The sequence below is a fragment of the Fundulus heteroclitus genome, chromosome 6 (genome assembly GCF_011125445.2).
Source record: "Fundulus heteroclitus isolate FHET01 chromosome 6, MU-UCD_Fhet_4.1, whole genome shotgun sequence".
Lineage (NCBI taxonomy): Eukaryota > Metazoa > Chordata > Actinopteri > Cyprinodontiformes > Fundulidae > Fundulus > Fundulus heteroclitus.
This window is the reverse complement of record NC_046366.1, coordinates 4,298,794-4,319,264: the sequence shown is the minus strand read 5'-3', so window position 1 is coordinate 4,319,264 and position 20,471 is coordinate 4,298,794. Positions and strand designations below refer to the sequence as shown.

The following is a 20,471-nucleotide window of genomic DNA, read 5'->3' as shown; positions in this document are numbered from 1 at the left end:
TATGATTCTATGTGTTGCCTCATCACAACTCCCTTTCACTCCTTTTCTGGACATTAGGTAGCTTTTCACTATAAAGCATTGATTTTATTGTGTAAATTTGCCTCGTCTCTTACTCTGATTTATATTTTTTAGCCTTGTTTGCATCTGCATGCTTCCATTAGCCTTTAACTTTGCTGCTGGCACCCCTCCACATCCTCACTGAGGACAATAAAGCAGATTTCTATTCTATTTAAATTCAGGTTAAACTGGACCTGTAGTTCTGATTTAACTGCTAAACAAAGAGAGACAAAGCATTAGAATGCTTTTGTTAATAATATAAACAGAATAAAGGTTGCTATGTGAGGATTTCTGCTCAGCCTAGAAAAGGGTGAAATATAATTTCCAAATATTGGATTTCCAGACTTTATCCCATCGTTTACAGGATCTAGCCCCCCTTCTGTTCTTCTTTACGTCATTTCCTTTCTCCCGCCCTCGCATCCTTCCTTCTTTATGTTCTTCCTACCTCATATATTTCTGTCTTTCCTTCCTTTACCTCTACTTCCTTTTCTTTTACCTTTCTCCTGTCCTTCCTCTCTCATATACATTCTTCTGTCCTTCCTTCATTGCTCCTTACCTCTTTTCCTCCCTCCCTTTCCTTCCCTTGCCCCCTTTGCTTCCTTCCTTGTCTCCTTTCCTTCCAGCCCCTCCTGTCTGCCATAAATCTGTAGTGAACTTTACTGTTTTATATTTCATTATTTTACACTCAAATGTCCAGAATGTTGTAGGAGCTCCTGTAGAGACGGGGTTCTGTAATATGTTGGAAGTTGACCTGGAAGCTGTGTGTGGATGTAAACCAACTGTGTGTGTTGATCAGAGACCTGAAGCTGGATAATCTGCTCCTGGACACAGAGGGATACGTGAAGATTGCTGACTTTGGCCTTTGCAAAGAAGGTAGAATGGCATCAAACGGCAAAAGCTAAATCAGAAATGATTTAGTCAAATGTTGCTTTTTCTTCCACTTGCATATTTTCCTGTTTAGCACTAACCTTTGAGCTTCTTCAGAACCACATTGATCGTGTCCTCTGCTCTCAGGAATGGGTTTCCGGGACCGCACGAGCACGTTTTGTGGCACGCCCGAGTTTCTGGCTCCGGAGGTTTTAACGGAAACCTCGTACACCCGCGCTGTGGACTGGTGGGGGCTGGGCGTCCTCATCTTTGAGATGCTGGTTGGAGAGGTGAGCGGTCCTGACCAGCAGGTAAAGGTGACGTGTGCGCGGCAGGTTTCCTCTAACCGTTCGTGTCTCCGTTCAGTCGCCGTTTCCCGGTGATGATGAGGAGGAGGTGTTTGACAGCATCGTCAACGACGAAGTGCGCTACCCACGGTTCCTTTCCACCGAGGCCATCTCCATCATGAGGAGGGTGGGTATTGGCATCTTACAGGTGGTCCACACAGATGTGAAGACCTCGCCCCAATAATCTCCTCCCTCCTGCACCACGTACAGCGTGAAAACCCCTCTGGTTCTAGTTGCTGAGCCGCCTCATTAGAACCAGAACCTGCTGGTTCTAATGAGGCGGTTGCTGGTTCTAATTTGCTCTCACATGTTTAGTTCTCTGTGAAACATTTCCCCCAGAACTGCCAGAGTCCGTCAGCGCTCCGGAGCAGCACCAACTTTATTCTCTGCTTTGGTCTGATCCGCTCCAGTTTCACATCGGGCCACGCTGGCCGAAGGTGTTCTGGTTGATGGAAATGGGATTTACTGTGACTAGGGATGGGTACCTTTCACATTCGAACAGATACGGTACCAATAACTGGGGATCAGTACCAGTACTCAGCAGTACCTATTGTCAGTACTCTTGTGTGTTCATGTGGAAATAATTTTTTTTTTTTCAATTTAACATATTTATTTCTTAATATCTAAACTTACGTGGATCTAGAAATGAACCTTATGAAATAATGAATGAATTTTTCTACATTGGCTGAATCCACAGCACATAAAACAGTTATCAGAGGCACAGAGTGAACGAGGGGAAGACGGGATTGAAGCTGGGTGAATAAAATTCAGGGACTTATTTTAGTGCAAAACTTTCAGAGAAACAAACTACATTAAAAACATTTTATCCCGCTTTGTAATGCAGGGCGGTATACATGTGGGAACAGAGAGGCTGTCCTCTCCGCTCTGCAGGTGGCTTTCTAAGGACGAGGAAGCAGCAGCTGCCTGTGAGACACTTGAGAAGTGGGAAGGGGCTCACAGCAGCACTCACTGCTCTCAAGACAATAACTCCAGAACGATTGTTACTTTCATGGGAAATCACCAATAAAATAGAAGAAAGTCTCTAGATTTTTTGCTAGTCACCTTTTTGAAAAAAGGTCGCCGGATGAGTCTGAAAATCTCTAAATATAGCAATAAATTTGTTAAATTGGCAGCAGTGACCAGGTGATTCCTCAGATTAGAAGGATTCCCGCCGCTGGTCGGACACTTCGTCTCAAAAATATTGCACTAAGTTGAATCGGCAGCGCATTTTGAAAAACAGTGTCAGCGCTTTCAGCCATGCTTTGTTTACTGGACCAGTGGCTACTGACATCATCACGCTCTAGTGCGTGCAATGCTGTGTTCATGTCCGGCATGGATTTTCACCCGCTCTTCTACTCCCTCAGGGTCACTGTAATGTGTTTTGGTACTGAAACATGATACCTTTAGATTTTACATGACGGTGCACCGAATTCTGTACCCAGCATCATTTCTGACATATCAGCCTCTGTGTCAGAGAGACCGGCCTTTTATCTGCAGGTCTTTGTAAGTTTCTCCACTGAGGGCCGAATAAAGGATCCAACCAAGATAAAGTATTACTTTAGTGGTGGTACAATGCATTTGGGGATGTCTGAATATGTTCAAGTGTCGTCCAGAGCTGCTGGTGTAGTTCAGGCTGGGCTGCTTCATGTTAGGTGCACAGCCCTCACAGAGAGAGAGACGCTCACGCTCAGTCTGATTGGATGGAGAGACAAAAGTCAACAAAGGTTCTCAGGTCTTGCCACAGGTTGCTTAGTTAGATTTGGGTCTGGACTTGGACTAGGCCACTCTAATAGGAGTATGATCAGGTTTTCTTCCAGGCTTAGCATCCACCTAGCCCTCTGTCCTCCAGCTTCTCCATGTCTCCTGCAGACAATGAGTCCCACAGCATGATGCTGCCTTCACCGTGTTAAACATGTATTTAGGGTCATGTAAAGTGTAGTTTCTGTTCCACACAGCATGTAGGCTTAAAAACTTTAGTTCTGGCCTTCAGGTCTCCTCTACTGGGCTTCTTCTGGTTTCCTTTTACCAATGGATATCTTCCATGATCTTCTGTAATGGCCAGATTTGTAGAGAGCAGGTTTCTGCACAGTATCAACATTGTTTTGGTCAAATTCAGAACTTCTGGAAAGATAAAGGCCTGTTCTGTTTCATCCTTTCTGACTCTGAATCTCTGGCGGTCGTCCAGGATTTTTAGAACCGTAGTTACATACCTTCAATCTTTAGTTGGGTTTGGTATGTCACAGCTTGAGTTTTTCTAATTACCAACAGATAAAACTCACAGTGCAACATTTAAAAGGGATTTATATTGCATCTCATTAAAACTGCTAAAGCAAATCTAGAAAATTGAGCCTGGAAAAGTTAGTAAATTTGAAATAAGAATTTTGTTGGAACCCTGAGTTTAGGTGGGCGGCCATGTCTGGATGATAACTATGTTTTATAAAGACTAGGTCTAATAAAAGACTGAACTATTCTGATAAGTTTGTAAAACACTTGAAGATCCAGGTAAAGAGCAGGCAGGTGACATGGAGCGCTGTCTGCAGCTGGTCTGTTAGACATCATGTACATTTCTATTTTTATGGATGGATCCAACACGTAACGCCTTTTGAAGGCATTGTTTTCACTTCAGTTCAAACTTCTGCGTTTTACTGATCAGATTTATTTCAGGATGTAACGGATGCATAAAGGTGGGAGTGTTTCACCGGGGGGCGTGCTTTTTCTTTGTGCTTAGCTTTTGAGGAGGAGCCCGGAGCGCCGTCTGGGAGCAGGAGAAAGGGACGCAGAGGAAGTTAAGAAGCATCTGTTCTTCAGGGTAAGACGGAAAGAAAAACGTTCTTTAATAAAATGATTTACATTCAGAGTACTAACACCCTGTCTGTGCGCCGCTAGACCACAGATTGGGACGGGTTGTTGGCCAAGAAGGTGAAGCCACCATTTGTGCCCACCATCCAGGGCACCAACGACGTCAGCAACTTCGACGATGAATTTACCTCAGAGGCTCCGATCCTGACCCCTCCCAGAGAACCCCGAGTTCTGAGCTCGGAGGAGCAGAACCTGTTTTCTGACTTTGATTACATCGCTGACTGGTGTTAGCTCCATCATCAGAGACGCACACATACACACACACACAACACACACTGTGAACTAAACAGCTCAGCAATGACTAGAGCTCACTTTTCTCTTTTTTTTTTTTTTTTACAAACAAAAAAACAATCTTTCCTCCTCCCTGCCCAAAAAGTTGAGAGAACAATGCTTCTGGCTCCCTGAGCCTTCAACCCGAAACTGTGCCATTGAGAAGAAAATCTAGATGACCTACAAGGACCTCAGTTATTTTTTAATCCACATGAGATATTTTTTTTTAAAAGAAGAAATGAATGGAATTGTGTTGGATTGAAGGTGGGGGGGGGGGGGGGATATCCTGCACAGATCGTCGTGTCCGTTCACTGACCACTGAGAATGTTTTACATATGGACTGAGAAGACGGCACCATTACAATCACATTATTCAGTGTTGCTGTCTTCAGACCTTTTTTTTTTTTTTTTTTAACATGTACAGATTATATTCAGTCACATATTTTATGTGCTATTTTATGTGCTCTTGTAAAAGCCTCAGCATGGATCATATCTGAAGCTGGTGTTGAGTGTAAGCTTTGTCACTGAACGGTCAGCCACAGCAAACATCATGACTACTACAGCTGTTTCCTGACTTGAAAAGACCACGTGAGCCCGTTTCATACGCTTCCCCATCGACGATAAAGACCAGTTCAACCAGTGACTTCTACTCCCCCCCCCCCCAAAGTTTGAATGTCATTACTTTAAATGCTTTAATTAGAAGTATTAGGAAGCATTTCAGTGTGATGCCTCCTCTGGGCCCACTAGGGGGCAGCAGCGGTAAGGGAGATGATGATAAACTGAAAATTCAGCTGAGCTCAGCTCTTCACTGTTTGGTTTTACAGCATGTTGTATTATCCCCAGCCAGTTGTGATGGACTTGACTTTTCCCAATAATACCTCAGTGAAACCAGCGCACCAAAAACCGACTTTGTTTTTCTGCCTTTCTTGGCAAAACGGAGACACTGCATCCAGATTTTTCACGTCAAAATGTCATTAAAGCAAGTGCTTCCTACATAAATCTGGCTGGATTCTTCCAGCAGACTTCCTGTCAGTTTGCATGTTTAATATGACCAATTCGACGTTTCAGACCCACTTATGAATCACTACAGAGGGGCAGGGGGTATATTTTAAGCATACTGTATGTCCACAGGTAAGCTGAAAGCACTAATTTTATCAACTTTATCTCCGTTTCTTAATTATGGAAATAGATTGTACAAAGTGTTTTTTGTTTTTTTTTTATGTGTTTGTGCATGTTGTTTCCAGAACAGCTATAAACTGTATGGATGGTACAAATGACCCAAATCACAGCTGGTATCCATCATCCTGATGTATAATGTAAAAAGAAGGCATCTTTACAGTCACTGTTACCTATCATGAATGCACAAATTAAACATTTGTAATATTTGCTGATTTTTATTTTACTGCTAATAACATCCTGGCCGACCTCTGTAAACAGGTATGAGCTCATAAGACAACCTTGAAAATACAGTTTCACACTCACAAGAAAATCTATAACACTCTTAAGCATTCCTACTTCTGATAAAATACATCACATTCTTGCCTAGCAAACTAAAAGCTGCAGTAAACGACCCAACCCTAGATGTAGTTTTTAACTGGGTATTGTGCATATGACTTATCCTTCCAACCTTGTAATGAGTGAAGTTAGCTCATTAGCTGGTCACTCAATCTGAGGCTGTTTCACAAAACCAAGACAGCAGATTGAGTCATCGGCCTCCATCAGAAGATGCTCGTACGGTTGGATGTTTGCTGCACATCCATTGTAGCATCAGTGAATCAGTGATTGAGCTCATGGTCTCCTAAAAAAGCTGCATTTCCCTGAATTACTTTAACCTGGCAGGACATAGTCACGCCTCCTCAGTCTGGTTTGGTCTCAGTGAAACCACTGATCTCTATTATTCACTGGAGTGCTGATTTTGCTGAAAAACTGAAGTCGCTGGCCGCCATCTTGCTACTCCCTACTCTCACAGAATCCCATAGGATTTAGTTGCAACAACAAGCAGTTTTCTGGCTGTGTGAAAACGTTTCACAGGTAATTCTACAGTCAGTGGATGTACTAACACTATCAACTACTAGGAAATTAGGTGCTGAAATATTTGAAATGTTATTCATATTAAATTAATATTTCAGCACATGACCTTCTCAGTGCTTGATAGTTTTAGAACATAACATAAAAGTATATGGCATTTGACATTTTAAAAGTTTTAAACTCCCCCTGAACATGAGAAAATCCTCGTTATTCGATGCTGTAGCGCACATATTCCCTAGTTATTGGGGGGAAATAGGGAGTACCAATATGGCGGCTGGTGGCTTCAAAGCGACTCGTTCTAACAGCTGGCAATCAGCACTCCAGTGGATAATAGAGATCAGTGCGTGAAACGGATAAACCCAGGAGGCGCCGATCACACCAAGTCAAGCCTGGCTTTCTAAATTCTGCTTGTGTGAAACTGCTAAAATATTAAATAATAAAGAGCTGAATTGTCTGGAGAAAGGGCCTCCTTACAGCTGGCTGACCAGTACAATGTTGGGGACATTGAGGTTTTAATTCAAACCATGAGATGATTAATTTAAAATCATTTATTTTTAAATTAGTTGGAACAATTCAAACAAAATAGAACCTGGCAAATTTTCTACAAAACAAATTGTGTATACAGTATGAAAACAGCCTAGAGTTGCAAGCGTCAGGTCCATTTTCCCACTTGGACATATATACATGGTACAGTATATACAGTCAAATGAAATACTGCAAATACAGTCTGTACGCTGTTTATTTAAGCTCTGGAATGTGTGTCTGCTGTATTCATGTCAGTGCCTCCATAAAGGCTTGTGAGCACGACCAAAGAAATAGTTTTAACCCTAAACCAACACAAAACCTCCAGCAGAGAACCTTCAGCAATAAGTAGGCAGAGACCACTTCACAGTTGAGGCAGTTTATCAACAGGTGTGTCGAACTTAAAGTCCGGGGGGAAAAGTTCTGCTGCGCGGGGGTAGATGAGTCGGTAGGACTGTCTGATTGTGACGTCTGCGACGCCCGCGATGTCTCCGATTTCTGGGGAAGAACAACAAGCAGAGTTAAGGATTATCTGGAACCAACACTGAAACCTGGACGTTCCCCCTCCAGCTGGGCTGGCAGGTGGTTGGCAGATAGTTTAGAACACCTCGGTAAATTTACATTACTCAAAAACACTTGGAAAACATCTGTGTCCGTATTCACAAAGATTCTCAGAGATCATATCTTAGCCTAAAACGTCCTGCCTAGGAGTCTCAGCTTCAGTGGTTCAGATGCTGCTGAGAGCCACTCTGAGGAAGGAGACGGCAGAAATGTGGATCTTAGTGGGAGGTGTGGTTGACCGCCATCGCTGTCTTTTAAGAGCTGTGATTTATGGAGGACCAAGTCTTCCATATCTAAAAATAAATACAGAAATAAATAAATGCTCAATAAATAAATAAGAATACAATTAATTGCCACCAAATTAATAAATGTAGGTAGAAATTAAATTATACAGTGAGACATAAATGTATATATCTCTTTTAATTAGCTTATTTATTTATTTGCCTTTGTAATAATTACCTTATTTATTTATTGTGCGTTATAATCTTCAACTTTATTTATTAATTACTTATATTTTTTAAGTATTTATTTATGTGCATGTTATAATATTTTTGTCTGTTTTATTCTTCCTTTGTATTTTTTTACCCTATATATTTCTGTGATGCTATTTATTTCTGTCTCTCGTTTTTACATTTCTGCCTGTCCTTTTTACATTTCTGCCTGTCCTTTTTACATTTCTGTATGCATTTCTGCCTCATTATGCAAATGAGGAGGGGCTGTGTCTTAAGGGCTCAACTTCTTCCCATTGGTTGGTTAGCATTTTACTGCATCGGTCAATCTACATGGCTTTCCCCCGCACTAAAGTAATTTCAAGTAATTTCAAACTCAGCAGGCAGACGTTCAGTGTCCAACCTCTTAAGGGAAGCTGCTAATAGACTGGAAGAATTAGAACGCTGTACATTTGGGATTTGAATGTTTTTCTGAGGTTTCAGATTCGGCTTTTCCAGATCAATAACTATTCGGCGGATGATTTATTCTACAAAACAGACACCTCTCCGCAACCACAGCAAGGCAGACAGTGAGCTACAACCATAGTTTCCTCAAAACGAGTCTCCCATCGCGCTGGGTGAATTACATTGGGCCCTATGCAGAGCTCGCTTGATAATAAAATACTGTAGTTGATTATAAAAGTCCCGTTGACTCCACGGAGTCATCAGGATCTAGCTCATGGTTGATCCGGTTGAGGGACTCCGATTTCGGCCAGCGTCTCTCAGCTGCTCCCTCCTCCCACACGCGGTGGTGCATTTAGGGACCGTCAAAAAACATTTGAACCAAGCACTCTTGAGAAACAAAAGTCAATAAATTCCGTATCTTGTGACCACCTATGACAAAACTAATATAAAATCAAGCCACTAAAAAACATCTGTAAGGAAAAGTCCCAATTTTTGTCTTGAAAATTGAAAATAGCTTAAAAATGAATAAAAACAAATGTGCCTTACAGATTTTATCTATTGACATCAATTTATATTAGTTTATCTTAGCTGGTCACAAGATAATACATTTATTGATTTTTATTTCTCAAGAGAGCTTGGTTCAAAAGTTTTTTGACGGTCCCAAAATGCACCACCGCGTGTGGGAGGAGGGAGCAGCTGAGAGACGCTGGCCGAAATCGGAGTCCCTCAATCGGATTAACCATGAGCTAGATCCTGATGACTCCGTGGAGCTTGAATGTCCAATATCCAAATTCAAACCAACTTCACTGCGGTGCTGGATCATGCGTAAAGACGCAGCATGAACCCCACGTGTTGCAGCTGAGGGGAAATGTTGGCTCGGCTTGATGAAACTCCGCCTCCTTCACAAATTAGACCAACATGGATAGAATAATGATAATCTGTAGTGCTTTTTATTGCCAGGATGTAGCAGCTTTCCTTAAGAGGTCGGCCACTGAACGTCTGACTGCTGAGTTTGACATTACTTAACAATGCTTTAGTGCGGGGGAAAGCCATGTAGATTGACCGATGCAGTAAAATGCTAACCAACCAATGGGAAGAAGTTGAGCCCTTAAGACACAGCCCCTCCTCATTTGCATAATGAGGCAGAAATGCATACAGAAATGTAAAAAGGACAGGCAGAAATGTAAAAAGGACAGGCAGAAATAAATAGCATCACAGAAATATATAGGGTAAAAAAATACAAAGGAAGAATAAAACAGACAAAAATATTATAACTTGCACATAAATAAATACTTAAAAAATATAAGTAATTAATAAATAAAGTTGAAGATTATAACGCACAATAAATAAATAAGGTAATTATTACAAAGGCAAATAAATAAATAAGCTAATTAAAAGAGATATATACATTTATGTCTCACTGTATAATTTAATTTCTACCTACATTTATTAATTTGGTGGCAATTAATTGTATTCTTATTTATTTATTGAGCATTTATTTATTTATGTATTTATTTTTAGATATGGAAGACTTGGTCCTCCATAGTGATTGGTTGATAGTAAAAGAAAAAAAGTAAAAGCAGCGCACCTGTCCCGTCATCTCTGGGAGGAGAAGTGTTGAAAGGTAAATTGGTCCCTGGATCACGGCGCAAATAGGCGGACATTGAAACGTTTACCACAGATCAATGCGCCTTTTTCTCTGAGCGTCTTGATGCTTCACGCACCAGCCTGGAAAGATGACCATAAGGCTACTGACATTATCATGCAATATCAGCCAATCAGCTCTCTCTGTTTCCACCATCTTCCTGCTTCAGACACTCTTAGCTCACTAAAAGTCCTCATCACTACTCCTGACATTTTTCATTTTAGGAGCTCTCTGAAGATCTAAGATGCTTTGTGAATAACTTTTTCCTTCATGAGGTAAAATTCTGCACAGAGCATTTCTCAATTTCCAGGCTGGTGGTTAAAAGCAGAAAAGCTGCATTGATCTGCTAAGTGTGCCATTATCCAGGGACAAATGTTACTCTCTTCTCCTCCCAGAGGTGTGTGTACAGAGATGCTGCTTCCCTGTTTTCTCCACTTTTTTCCCTCCATTTTCCGTTGGTCATTTTGCCAAATACAAGCAATGACCACTATGGTGATTTTACTACTGGATGTAAATAAGCTGTGTTCAAACATTTTGATGCTGAGTCATAATTCATTTTGCTAAGTTTCATTGTGTCAGATGTTTCTGAATCCAGTCTAATGGGTTAATTTCTCTCCTTTGATCACAAGGTGCACATTTGTGTTTTTTCCTTGTACTATCAACCAATCACAGCTCTTTAAACACTGCATCACTTAGCAACAGGAACAACCACACCTCCTCCCTGAGATAAAAATGTCTATTCCTACTCAGAGTCGCTCTCAGCAGCATCTGAATCTCTCTGAAGCTAAAACTCCTAGGTAGGATTTTTTAGGCAATGATAGACGCTCTGGGAGAATTTGAGTCTTTGGCTACGTTCACACTGGAGGGAAATGCGGCCCAAATACGATCTCTTCACCACCACCCTCAAAAATATCTGATCTGTGCCACTTCCATATGTGGTACTGATTCAGACACAGTCTGAACGGTCATGTTGCATTTTATCCGTCTTTCACGTCACTCTCCAGTCTCTCTCTTCACATCCTCACAGCAGCAGTCAGGGCTCCATAGAAGACCGTTGTTAATAGCTGTGCTGCTTTTTATTACCTCTTACAATGATGTGGTCTAAATATTGTCAGCTCTCATTGCTCAACAGCTTTCTAATAATAACAAGGAGAGATGCATGTTTTTTTTAACAAACACAAAGACCCTATTGAGCGAGTTGGCCTATGTGTAAAATACCATCTTTAAAAAGGAGCAAACGCCACATCACTCCCAGTGAAACGCTCATGCTGTGATGATGTGGTTCTCAGGATAGCCACTCTGACCATCCTTTATCCTGGGAGAAACCAGAGGGCGGGGAGTGGTGGCCCAGTGGTTAGAGCAGCGCACTTGTGTTCTGGGAAGTCTGCAAGTACACGGTTCAATTCCTACACACTGCCACTATGGGTCCCTGAGCAAGACCCTTAGCTTAAGGCTGGCAGGCAGAGGCCTGGGAGGCCGTTTCGCTGGAATGAACAATTGCAATGACAAAAATGATTGCTTTAACTTTCCAGCAGGACAATGATCTAAAATGTCTGAATGGCCTAGTCAAAGTTCAAACCAAAATCCAATTGAGAGTCTGTGCAAAGACTGAAAATTGATGTTGACACATGCTCTCCATCCCAGCGGACTGAAGCTGAGCTGTTTGAAAAAGACGACGAGGCAAAGCTTTCAGTCACTGCAAAGATGGCAGACACACCCCAAAAGGCTTGTATTGGGATTTTATTTGATAGCGGGCAGAGCTGTGAAGTGGTAGGCAGGTGTTTATCCTGCAACACTGAAGTCTGTGGCTGGAACGCCATCAATTGGGAAAAGGTTTAAGGGCCATTAAGCCAACAGAGCCATTTGTGAAGCTCAGCAGTTCCTACATCACCTCTCACCTTTCTGGGTCTTCTTCTCAGCAGAGGCCTGGGAGGCCATGTAAATGGCTGCAGCAGCCACTGAGATGGGACTCCTGCCAGGCACCAGGTCCAGCTCCACAGCCTTCCTGGCGATGAACGTAGCGGCCATTTGCACCTGTTTAGGCAAGCCCAGGTTGGAGCAGAAGCGGGACATGAAGTCGCCCGTGGTGATGAGGTCCACGCTGGTCTCCAGCGCCTTCAGGATCAGTTTGAAGCATCTACCGATCTCTTTCTTTGAGATCCTAGAGACAGCGCAGATCTCTGGAAGAGATGGACAGAAACATTTCAAAAAGACGTCGGCATAGTCTTCTTAGAAAAATACCTGATTTGTTTATTTTCCAACTACAGAGAAATCCATTCCTACTTTAAATGGGAGAAAGTTTTCCTACAACAGCAGCTTTCACAGTAAAGCCTTCTGGTTACTACAGACATAACTGACTAATTAGAGAAGTCAACGTCCTACAAGGAAACATTTGTTCTGACCTTTGAAAGTTCTGGGTACTCCCTCCTGTCTGCAGGCGATGTAGAGACAGGCGGAGGCGATGGCGTCGTTGGCGCGCCCCTTCAGGCTCTTCTGTTCATAGACCTGCTTGAATAGGTTGTTTGTTCTGTCCTGAGGAGCAGAAAGAAGCGGTTCAAGCCAGTAAACGTCTCATTAAATCACTGTGCTGTTCAGGCAGAGGAGAAGACCGGACCTAAACGCACCAGCACGGTGCCGACCAACTCACAACAGCTAGGAGTTCTGATAACGGAGCCGAGATGCTGTGGCTGTCCAACAACGTTTATCTACACCTTGAACTTACCACGATGTTCCTGGGCAGGTTGATGCGGTCTGCCATGGTGCTGATCTCTTTGAAGGCGTTCAGCATGGCCCGGTCAGAGCTGCTCATGGTCCTGCGGTTCTGATACTTGGAGTTGCCAAATTCATCAAAACTGGCCGCGCCCGTTCCCTGTGGAGGAAACCGTGGATGTCAGGAGGAGAGAGAGTGCATCTCACTGTCAGAGCGCGACACAGAGGGCTCACAACAACGGTGCGGGTCCTTTGGGGGCGCAGGCGGCCCTTTGAGGAAATGTGAGGCAGACCTAACAGGGTGGCAGGAGACGGTGCCTTTCTAAACTCGTCCTACCTTGCTGATCATGGTGGTTAGGTCTCCTCCGTTGAGCAGTGGGTTCTGGGCGTCTCCCACTCTGGATGGATCTTTGAGAGCTTTCTCATTAGAGAACGTCCTCCACTCTGAGCCCACGTCGATTACACGGTCACCTGGGGAGAGATTGTTTGGACTCAAGGATTCATTCAATAAACAAAAAAAAAAAAAAAAAACAATTCTAGGAAAAAAAAAAGGTTTTGAGAAAAGAAAAAAGAAAGAGCAGTTTTTACACCACTTCTTGAAGCAGGTTAATTCTCCCTAAGAAACAAAAACTTCCCAGGCCATCTAATTTGGCAGTGAAATCAGAACTCCATCAGGGAAGAACAGCCAAGCCTTAGAATCCATCGTAATAAAAGGTTGATCTGAATAACCGACTCATCCCATCCAGATGTCAGAAGGTATCAAATGTTACAAGCAACAAGGCATGTTAACAGGAACAAAGCTCCACAGAACAACAGGACTCAAATGTTACAGTCTAGAAGACTAAAACAGACTAACCAGCCCAGCAGAGAAGCCAGGGCCTGGTACCAATACAGAAATCACACAAACACACCCAGATAGAGGAGCTAGATGATCCAAATGGCTGTGAGAACATTCGCTTTCTACCCGCTCTGTGCCAACCTGGCCAGCCAGACTGATAAAGGGAAGCGCTCTCCACTCCGTCTACCAGAACTCTCTGAGCTGATTGGGTGAAGCGACTCCTGGTGCCCGCCTACCACGGGTAGCTTTTAGCCAATCACAGTATCCAATCAAAATGTGAACAGCAGGCACCATGAGAAACCTCAGGGTAAGCTAGTCAAGACAATACTTGCTCTTCTTTCAAAGACGAAATGGTGGACTGTGACCAAAGAGAAGTGATAGCAGCAGCTAAAGGTGCATAGCTACGTTATTTGACTTTTTTTTTTATACATCAGTAGCTCACTCTGGTTGCATACAAAGTTTTTATGAAAGATTATCACGTCCTGCTGGCATATTAGTTGTTGTTTTAATGTTTTGGCTCAATTTTAACCCAAGTACCTACCACGCATGCGCAGCAGGAGTTAAAACAAGGAAGCGGCTAACGACTATCAGACGCAGTTTAATTTTATCCACAAAAAGGATCACTGAAACATTATCAGGATGGGCGCTTGGTGTATATAACCTTATTTTATCATGACGTTTTTTTAAGCATATAACGTGGCTATATACCTTTAAGAGGTGACATGACCAGCACTTTGAATTTCAGTAACATAAATCCATTTTGGGGGAACTGCACCATTTCCTCAAAGCAACCACCTGATCAATAGATTTCAATATATTGTCTAAAGGTTTCCATTTTGTACTGAAGACAGTTTCTGTCCATAATGCGGACCTTTAGAAGTGATTCAGACAAATCAAGATTACTCAGTGGACGACACCCTACAATTTTGTTTCCATACCTGATCTGAACCAACAAATTATATCCATACTGTTTTGAAACAGGTGAATCTGTTCCAGATACTAGAGGTGCACAATAATTCAATATCAATACATCCAAAAAAGGTTAAAAAAATAAAACAACTGGACTTCTATTCTGAAGCTGAAGAAGTTTCTCTTCCCATCCAGGAAGCTTTCTCTGTTCATAATGTCTGGACTAGTGTGGAGTCTCAAGCTGTATAGACCTGCAGGTGAGGCTTCATTGGAGCTTAGAGTCACATGTAAATTCACCTGGAACTGATCGCCCCAACAAAGGAGGAATGTGGTGGTCACATGTATGGAGGTGTGAACTGGGGTGAAACTTGGCAGGAATCAAACCTATAGCTGTGTTGAAAGTTTTTGAAAATTTAAGCCTGAGCCCTCCCCATCTGTTTAAAGTTGTTTTTTCTCTCTTTACGTAAATGCCTTCCTTCAGCCCTCTCTTAAACCATCTGTCTTCTTTATCCAAAATGTGAACATTTTGGTCCTCAAAAGAGTCTCCTTTGTCCTTAAGGTGTAGGTGGACGGCTGAGTCTTGACCTGAGGAGGTAGCTCTCCTGTGTTGAGCCATGCGTCTGAAGAGGTCACTGCACTGAACCACATACACCACTCTGGTTCTGTGCAGTGAGGAATGTTCTGATCTTTATATTGGAGAAACCAAAAAAACCTCAGGGCATTCTTAGCCGTCTTTCTCAGGCTTTTATTTTGTTAATATCCACATCATAATTAAATTGTATGGACCGAGCTGAGAACTATATGGTGAAATAAGTATTAGCCATTTTGTCCAGCCCTACCAGACCCTGAACCGTATTTACAGGATGTTCATGTTAAACATTACATGGAGCTGAAACCTGACCCCTCTACCAAGACCCCCACCCACCCTGGTTTACTCATATTAGATCCCGCAGGCATAATTAAGCAGAGGATGGTGCAATATTCTGTATACTATTACTTCATGCAAACAACTATCAGAACAGAACTCAGACAATGTGGAGCTTTTGTTCTCCTGCATCATTACATCTTCGCCTCGTCTTTTAACGCAGCCAACTATAGAAGGGTATAAAGACAACAATGCATCACAGAAGAAGTTAAATGGCTCCAACTACATCAGACGACGGCTTCAACAAAGCAATTATGTGACTTTCTGCTTCCAGAAATTAAAGTCAAGATTTGATTCCAGTCTCAGTGTGAAATGAAGAATGGAAGATGTCGTCATCTCCTTAGAGACGGAGCAACAAGCTGAGCTTTCATCAGCAAGCATCTGACGTGTCTCTTCTCCCAGCTGACCCGCTCGGTGTTAAGGGGCTCATTAAAGCAGAACTCTGCGTTCCCAGCGGCTCTGTCCTACAGGCTGCAAGACTTTGGCTCCACATCCTACAATTTATGCCTGACCTTAAATAGACCATAGACAACATTTCTACTCTCAGTAAAACCAGCAGTTGTAAAGAAAAATGCTATAATAGCATTTTTTAGACTGGTAAGAAAACTAGCTACTGCATTTGATTTTAAATGTGCCATTTTCCCAGGAGCACCACAACAAAGTAAAGCAGAGCCAATGCAGCACAACAATAATAGTGGTGAAAATGAAGCTGGCACACAAGAGTGTGAAGAACCTCCTCTCTCCGTCCCTGTTGTCAGCACGACGCTCCCAACACGCTGTGCCTCATCATCGCTGCTGTTAGCGTCCGCACATGTAGATCAGGCGCAGCGATACGGAAAGATAATGGTCTTATAACCATTAGTCTTGTGTTTATTATAAATAAATAAGGTTTTCTAGATGCAAATATATATTGCAAACATGTGAAAATATGCGAACATGTCTAAAATAATAACGTATGATAGACGTATGATGGTACTGTTTTTAGACCGGTTGGAATTGCTTGATTTGCATGATAACACACAGCTGCAATTACTCTCTCTTATACAGATTGTTGCAGACATTTGTAAATGTATGCCAGTTGAATATCTCACACTGTCTCTCAATACAGTTAGGATCCCCCCTGATTCGTTTATTTCAATTTGGCATCCAGACTATGAATCACAGCTTTTTAGAAATATTGAGATTTCACAAATTGATTTTGTGATACTGCGTAGCTGTGTGTGATACCACAGGTTTATATCCAGGAGTAGAGCCATACAGGGGAGCTTAATCATTTTTGGGATCTGGCCGGCAGGGCCAACTACTAAAAGGTTTTAATACATTTCCATTCACCCATGGAGGTCGCCATTTTTTCACCTGGGCAATGCATGCTGGGTTGATGAGGCTGCTAGTTCCTACCGGAACTAGTGGAAGAACAACTTCGGCAGGACCCACATCAGTGCTCTCCACACTTCTCTCCAGAAGACTTTGAGTATTTTGTACGAACAAAATTGATGAAGGAGCCAACAGGTGGGTGTTACCGTTGCGCACTGAAACCAGCTGCCATGACGATTATTTTTATCCACAAAGCGCCTAAACCCCGCCGCCTTGTGAGCGAAAGACGCTGGGAGAGACATCAGAGACAGACAACACTGGAAGCCCTTTTAAATAAGAAAGGTACTGCCACTGCTGCTGCTACCGAATGTGAAATCACCGGACCGAAGACCAGGTGTTAACGGACTCTAAACAAATATTATTGGACCCAACACAGAGCACTACTTTCCAGATTAAAGTCCTACGAGCCGTACATGCCATTCATCGTTTTATTATTTATTAATATTTTTATTATTACTACATCGTCATCAATTTTAACACCCTGCGGTTCAAACTGAAAATGTTTAACGTTACTCATTGCTATTTTGCCTGGAAGGAGCTAGCGCTAAAGGACCTAGCAAGCGTAATTTACCCAGACTGCATTGCAGCATAAACAACATGGCGATGTCCATGTAACAATATTTTATTCAAATTGATAAAAACTAAACAGCTTACAGTATTTCTTAGGTTAGTGGATTGATCCGTCACGTCCCTTAATGCAAATTCATAGTGAATTTAGTCCTAATTTCTCTCCATTCTTTACATATAATGAAAAATAAGACACCAAAAAGCTTCATGTTTATTTAAAACTAGGCTGTGTGAGTTTTGCTGAGTTATTACATCTTTAATGTCATTAGGATTTCAAAACCGGGAATCAAGATAACTGGGGGAAAAACCTGGGGAGGTTTTCACCGTAAGGTGTAAGATGGAAGTAATTTAGTTAAAGGACACGTCCTATATTCATCGTCTAAATACGTACCTACGACAAGGCCACATTCAGGACAAATCATGTCGCCTGCTCTGTAGTCCTCCACCAGTATGGCATCAGGATGGTTGGGACACTGAACTCTGGGTAAGGCCAAAGCTTCTCCACTGCAAAAGCAAACATTAAAAACATTGGCAAACTTAAATGTTAGAGAAACGGAATATGATGAATGTAGGCAGCGTTCTACAGTAGGGCTGAACAATTTTGGAAAATAATCTAATTGCGATTTTTTTTTCTTAATATTGCGATTTAATGCGATTTTTTCCCCCAGTTTAAATATATACAAACAAAAAATCAATTTGTTTCCTCACTGTGCAGATTAGTTGCTAAAAGACCCACAGCGTCTAAACTCAGAAATTATTGCATTCTGCCTACAATATATTTCAACCAAAATTGCAATTTTGACTTTTCTCAGATGAATGACAACACATTTAACGGTGTTACCGCACACATCTGTGACCTGCTTCAGTAAACAGCAGCCTTTATGGCCGACTGACCACGACTTAAATCGTCCAGTGGCTGCAGAGCAAGCCCAAAACCATCAACCCTCCACCACGGGATCTGTGGGCTGGTCCAAGGTGTTTACACCTGTCTGCGTTGCATGCAGGTTTCCTCTCAAAGTGACGCCACTATGGTCTCTTCCGCCTAAACAACATTGCTGGTTTATGTTCCTGTAAATAATCTCTCTCACTATAGAAGAACCCCCAACAAAGATAAACTGACACAAAGCTTCCAACTCCTCCCAGATTTATGTGTGCCAGAAATCAACAGTGTTATTGCCCTTTGCTCCAAAGAAGCAAACTCAGAAAACGCTCCATGATGACCAGGTGCAATGATTAGCATCACCTGTCAGCACACATCCTCTTAAATCTCACAGAAGCAGCAAGGATCGACTTTATATCATGTGCTCATTACATTGGCCTTTTTATTTATTAAGTTTTTACACGATGTTATGAACATAGAAGGACCAGTTGTGTTTTTGTCATCAAGCAAAACCCTCTCAAGCTGAGACTGCATTGCTTCTCCTGGTGCTCTGACTCTTATTTTCAAATGGAAACTTTCCGTTCTCCGTCCGCATTTTACATTCACTCTCACTTCCCGTTTATACCGAGGACAGGGCATATACCTTGACGGGTTTAGTTTCAAGGCGCCTCTTGCAAAGTGAGCGATGAGGTCCAGCAGACAGACTCAACACCAGAAGCGGGTTGCTCTTCTTGGTTACTAGCGTGTAAATGCGCGAAAGGTCAAGCCTGGTCATCATAATAAACGTGTCGGCACGTGAGCCAGTAGGTTTAAGTAATTGTTCTAATTGTATCTAATTCACACAAAGTCGAGTTTTCCTTGTGAGATTTAATTCATTTCCAGCACAGCGCGACATTAATATTAGCTGGACCTGGACTGAACGAACATGAAGAAGAAGTTGTTGTGCAATGTTGTAAATATCCTGCCTGTTTACAGAAGTCTAGTGCGGACATAGTCAACAGGACTGCGCGTACAGAGGGAACTTTAAAGGCTGGAAAAGCAGCCAAATGTAAGCGCAGCCGCGAAACAACAGCCGCTTCTGGCAGCATCTGATGCCCACCCCGCGAGCTAACTAGCTATCAAGCACAATAGACCCAACAAATCTAACGGCGGCGAAAAGAGCGGCCTGTGAGAAACCAGCACGACACTTTCCTCCTAAAATATACCTACAGCGATGTTTACGTTCACGACACGACGTCTTAAAGGTGTTTAACAGAAGACAAAAACAACAACATAAACACCGGTTACATAGTTGGTAAAAGTGGTTACGCACCGACTCGTCGACGCCATGTCACTCCCTGCTCTTTCCTTCGATCAAAGAAACAAGCGGCCCCAGCACGTCTATTTATAACCTGTCACCGTCACGTGGCTGTGAAACTACGGCGAGTCAAAGACACCAAACTACATGCTGTTTGTTTTGCTTTATGACAGCGTGCCGTTAAAACTTGACTGGAAGATCAGATAACTCCTGTGATTTTAGATTCTCCTGAACTCATTTTATCAAGAAAATTTATTTGGTTTTCTTCCACTGTTTAAGTAAACCAGTTCACTTTTTTATGACCTATCTGAACTCATGCTGCTGAATTTTATTGGGGACTCCCTAAATATCTGTTTTCATGTCCATAGCTTGGTATGTTCCATTCAAAAGTTTTTAAAGAAAACTACAGAAAGGAATCAATATGCCGAGTATATATTAGATCTATAATAAGTACAAACAGTGTTCTCACTTTTTTGTCTGCTTGTTTTTTCACCCTGAAGAAAGTTCAGAGAAGTATAACTATATAAGAAAAACTCTGCATAAGAAATTATTTCTTATATATACATATATATATATATATATATATATATATATATATATATATATATATATATATTAGTTAGGATTACCAACTGGACTGGATACATTTCTTCAGCTAGTTTTTCTTTTGCTCATTTATGCATTCATGTCTTTTGGTGCCGAAGGAGGTTTCTTGTTCTCAAAGGGGACTCGTCTATCTCCACTATTTAGAATGGAGTATTACTTTGAAGTAAATATTTACAGATATCCTCTGGTTACCTTGAACTATTTTTGTATTAATTCCAGTTGCACAAGCTACTGAATTGTTAAACTTTGTTTTATCATAGGTCATGTAATTGGACTACAAATGATTAGACTAGAATCTGAATCTAATGGTTTGAATCG

The 20,471-nt window shown here is 42.0% G+C and overlaps 2 protein-coding genes across 2 annotated transcripts in view; one reads left to right on the top strand and one right to left on the bottom strand.

The window, feature by feature from the left end:
- Positions 1-5,785, top strand: part of pkn2 (protein kinase N2) — a gene marked incomplete in the record, with an annotated part of 130,037 nt that extends 124,252 nt beyond the window's left edge. Inside the window, 5 exon segments of the mRNA XM_036137897.1 lie at positions 854-930; positions 1,072-1,214; positions 1,291-1,398; positions 4,000-4,080; positions 4,158-5,785. Coding sequence (XP_035993790.1) covers positions 854-930; positions 1,072-1,214; positions 1,291-1,398; positions 4,000-4,080; positions 4,158-4,361 — 613 coding nt within the window.
- A 1,175-nt stretch (positions 5,786-6,960) lies between these two features.
- Positions 6,961-19,645, bottom strand: gtf2b (general transcription factor IIB). The gene is made up of 7 exons (XM_012860965.3): positions 19,563-19,645; positions 17,762-17,874; positions 13,095-13,228; positions 12,771-12,917; positions 12,451-12,580; positions 11,947-12,228; positions 6,961-7,447 (listed from the first exon to the last, which is right to left on the bottom strand). The coding sequence occupies exons 1-7, from the start codon at positions 19,577-19,579 to the stop codon at positions 7,314-7,316; spliced, it is 957 nt and encodes a 318-aa protein (XP_012716419.1). The 5' UTR covers positions 19,580-19,645; the 3' UTR covers positions 6,961-7,313.
- Positions 19,646-20,471: the final 826 nt, after the last annotated feature.